We start from the raw sequence: 2,917 nt of genomic DNA, 5'->3' as shown, positions 1-2,917 counted from the left end.
TCGTGATTAGCAATCCTTTGTTGTAGAAACTAAGGAGGTCAGGCTAGGGTGGGGGATTGTTTTTGTGACAACTCAGTCCACTTCACTCCCCCCTTTTCACGGACGAAAAGAGTCAGACGGGGGACTCATCAGAGTTCAGAGGAGCATAGCATTGACGCAGGACAAACAACTGGAGTGCTTGCACTCGTTTCTGGACATAGCGGGTTATGCATTTTATGAAACAAGGGGCCACGAGTAACCCAAGGAAGAGAAGGACCAGAGGGCCCACCATTCCAGAGATTAGGGTGGTTAGCCAGGGGGACCAATTATACAGAGTCTGATACCAAGAAGACCCCATTGCCCGTGCGCAGTCCCTCTCATCTAACAGCTGCCTAAGGGCTTGCAAGGACTCCCGAATAACTCCAGACCGATTGGCGTAGAAACAGCAGGTTTCTCCCAACGTCATGCATAAGCCTCCCTGTTTGAGGAACAGTAGGTCCAAGCCTTGGCGGTTCTGGAGAACCACCTCGGCCAAGGAATCTAGTGAAGTTTCAAGGTGTGAGACTAGCTCTTCCAAGGAGCGTAGGTCCTTGTCTACCTGTGCACTCAAGGCACCGTAGTTGGCTTTTCCCTGTATCAGGGCTGAGGCCCCAACAGCAGCGGAGCCGGCTATTCTGAGTCCCACCAATATAGGAACCAAGATAGGTGCAGCCCTCCTGGAGCGAGTTAGGCCAAAATGCTCAGCTGCCCCTTCCTCTGAGTAGACATATACCTGAGGAAAGACACGCACCACTACACAGAGCTCAGTTGGGTTGAGGAAATGAATGCCCTGTATGCAGGTTGTGAGTCCTCTGGTACAAGCGAACCATACTCCAGGTGGGGCGGTTAACAGGAGGTCAGAGCTTTTGGATGTGGGGGAAATAAGAATGGCTGAAGTGCACGTAGCGTTGAACGGGGAGGACCGCAGCGGGTAGTCAGGCCCGAGCAAACACATCCCTTTGCCCTGGACATCGTCTAGGGTAAGTCTAGGCTTGTCTGGGTTACAGCGGGCAGGTATGGCAGAGGGTTGTTTGGACTTACTTAAAGACAACTTTCCCACAGAGGTGATGTTAAGTTCGATAGCAATTCCTACGAAATGGGGGGGGGCTGGATTCAGACACAGCCAACAGGAGGTGGTTATGTTTGGATCAGACAAATTTAGGAATGAGTGGACAGCAGAGAGTGTGTCAAAAATGGGGGAACCTAGGTTAGTGGGGGTCCCTGGATTTTCGGGAGCCTCTGGTACCAGGTCCCTAACAGATGGTGGGGCGAGAGTCAACATGGCTTGTGGGTTAAGGATGGGATTCGGACCTATTGGGAGTGTACGGGCGGGAACTGCAATTTTCTGAATGGTAAAGAGGACCCCATTATCCCACCCAGTCATGTATAACCTTAAACCCCAAGAATGCCCGAGATTCCAAGAGTCATCAGTGTCCTGCTTGACTGTTAGGATCATAGGGTTACATTTCCCAGGCCAGCAGGAGGCGGGGAGGGGGCTTTGTCTCTCCAGGGTGATTAGGGGGTCCCAGCCACCCCTAGGAATCCACCCGGCCACAGTCTCACAACCCCATTCTGCACAATGAAAGTGACTACTACCCTGACAGGAAGGATTCCCCGTGGCTGGACAAGCATAGAATTCAATACTTCTGATCCTCACTTCCCCTGCCCCGGGTGTGGTTTGAGTGGTGAGAATGGGAATAGTGGGGCAGTATCCCCTTCCCCCAGCGATAGGGTCCCGTATAGCCCGGTTTTGATTCCATCCTGATCCCAAGAGGGTACAGAGGTCAAACCTGAAAGTGGGGGCTCCGTAACTGGTGAGAGCTTGGACGGTGGTCCCATTGTTAGTTCGGGAGAGAATCCACCTGGATAGGGTAGGGCTATAGGGGTCACCCAAAGTCATCCCACAAGCAAAAAGAAAGAGAAAAAGAGTCAAGTTCTGGAGAGTCGGAGCTTTAGGTCGGACACTGCTTCTGCTGTCCAGGCGGTGGAGTTGGGCTCTGGGGCCTTCTTGATGTGTGACCGATGTATCCATGCCTTGCGGCCGGCAACCTTGATGGCAGAGGGGTTGCAGAGGATAATTTGATACGGGCCCGTCCACCGTGGTTCCAGGGCTGGTCCAGCTGGAAGCTTGCGAGTGAGGACCCAGTCTCCCGGTGACAGGACGTCCGATGAAGTTGCAGGGGCTGGTTCTTTCCCTGCAGCTTTCAGGACCGAGCGCACAGCGTTCTGGACCTCACGCAAAGCCTGAAAGGACCTAAGAAGAGTCGGATTAGTGAAATCTGGGGCTGGAATAGCTGCAGATACTCTTGGAATAATAGGAGGGGGGGCTCCATAGAGGATCTCGTATGGAGATAAAGAGAGGGTTGAGGAATTGGGAGTACACCGGGCCCGGAGGAGGGCGAAGGGAAGGAGACTGACCCAGCTATCGCCAGTTTCTATTTTAAGTTTAGCAGTGTGTTCCTTTAGAGTTCTAGTCATCCTCTCTACCTGCCCTGAACTTTGAGGCCTATATGCACAGTGCAATTTCCATTTCAATCCCAGCATCTTTGATAGGCTTTGAATTGTTGCGGACACAAATGCTGGGCCGTTGTCAGAGCCTATCGAGGCCAGCAGGCCAAATCTAGGAATAAGTTCAAAAAACAGCTTTTTGGCCACTACGGTTGCAGTTTCAGTTTTGACTGGAAATGCTTCCGGCCATCCAGAAAATGTGTCCACAAATACAAGGAGAAAATGGTACCCTCCCAACCCAGTTCCCATGTCAGTAAAGTCTACTTCCCAATGGTCACCAGGAAATGTCCCTCGTGGTCTATCAGTCGGTATCCTTGACTGTGATCGTGGGTTGATTTTGGCACATGCAAGGCATCTTCTTGCGGCTTCCTCGGCCGCCTGCTTCATCCCA

At 52.2% G+C, this 2,917-nt stretch overlaps 1 protein-coding gene across 1 annotated transcript; it reads right to left on the bottom strand.

Moving 5' to 3' along the window:
• Positions 1-346: 346 nt before the first annotated feature.
• On the bottom strand, positions 347-1,918 carry LOC114028077 (endogenous retrovirus group S71 member 1 Env polyprotein-like; the record flags this gene model as incomplete). The annotated part of the gene is made up of 1 exon (XM_027842271.1): positions 347-1,918. A coding segment is annotated over exon 1 (1,572 nt), but the record flags the coding sequence as incomplete, so codon positions are not given.
• Positions 1,919-2,917: the final 999 nt, after the last annotated feature.

Source organism: Vombatus ursinus, unplaced genomic scaffold (assembly GCF_900497805.2).
Source record: "Vombatus ursinus unplaced genomic scaffold, bare-nosed wombat genome assembly UNPS02004853.1, whole genome shotgun sequence".
In the NCBI taxonomy this organism is placed as follows: domain Eukaryota; kingdom Metazoa; phylum Chordata; class Mammalia; order Diprotodontia; family Vombatidae; genus Vombatus; species Vombatus ursinus.
Note: the sequence above shows the minus strand (reverse complement) of the source record. Positions and strands in the feature narration are given on the sequence as shown.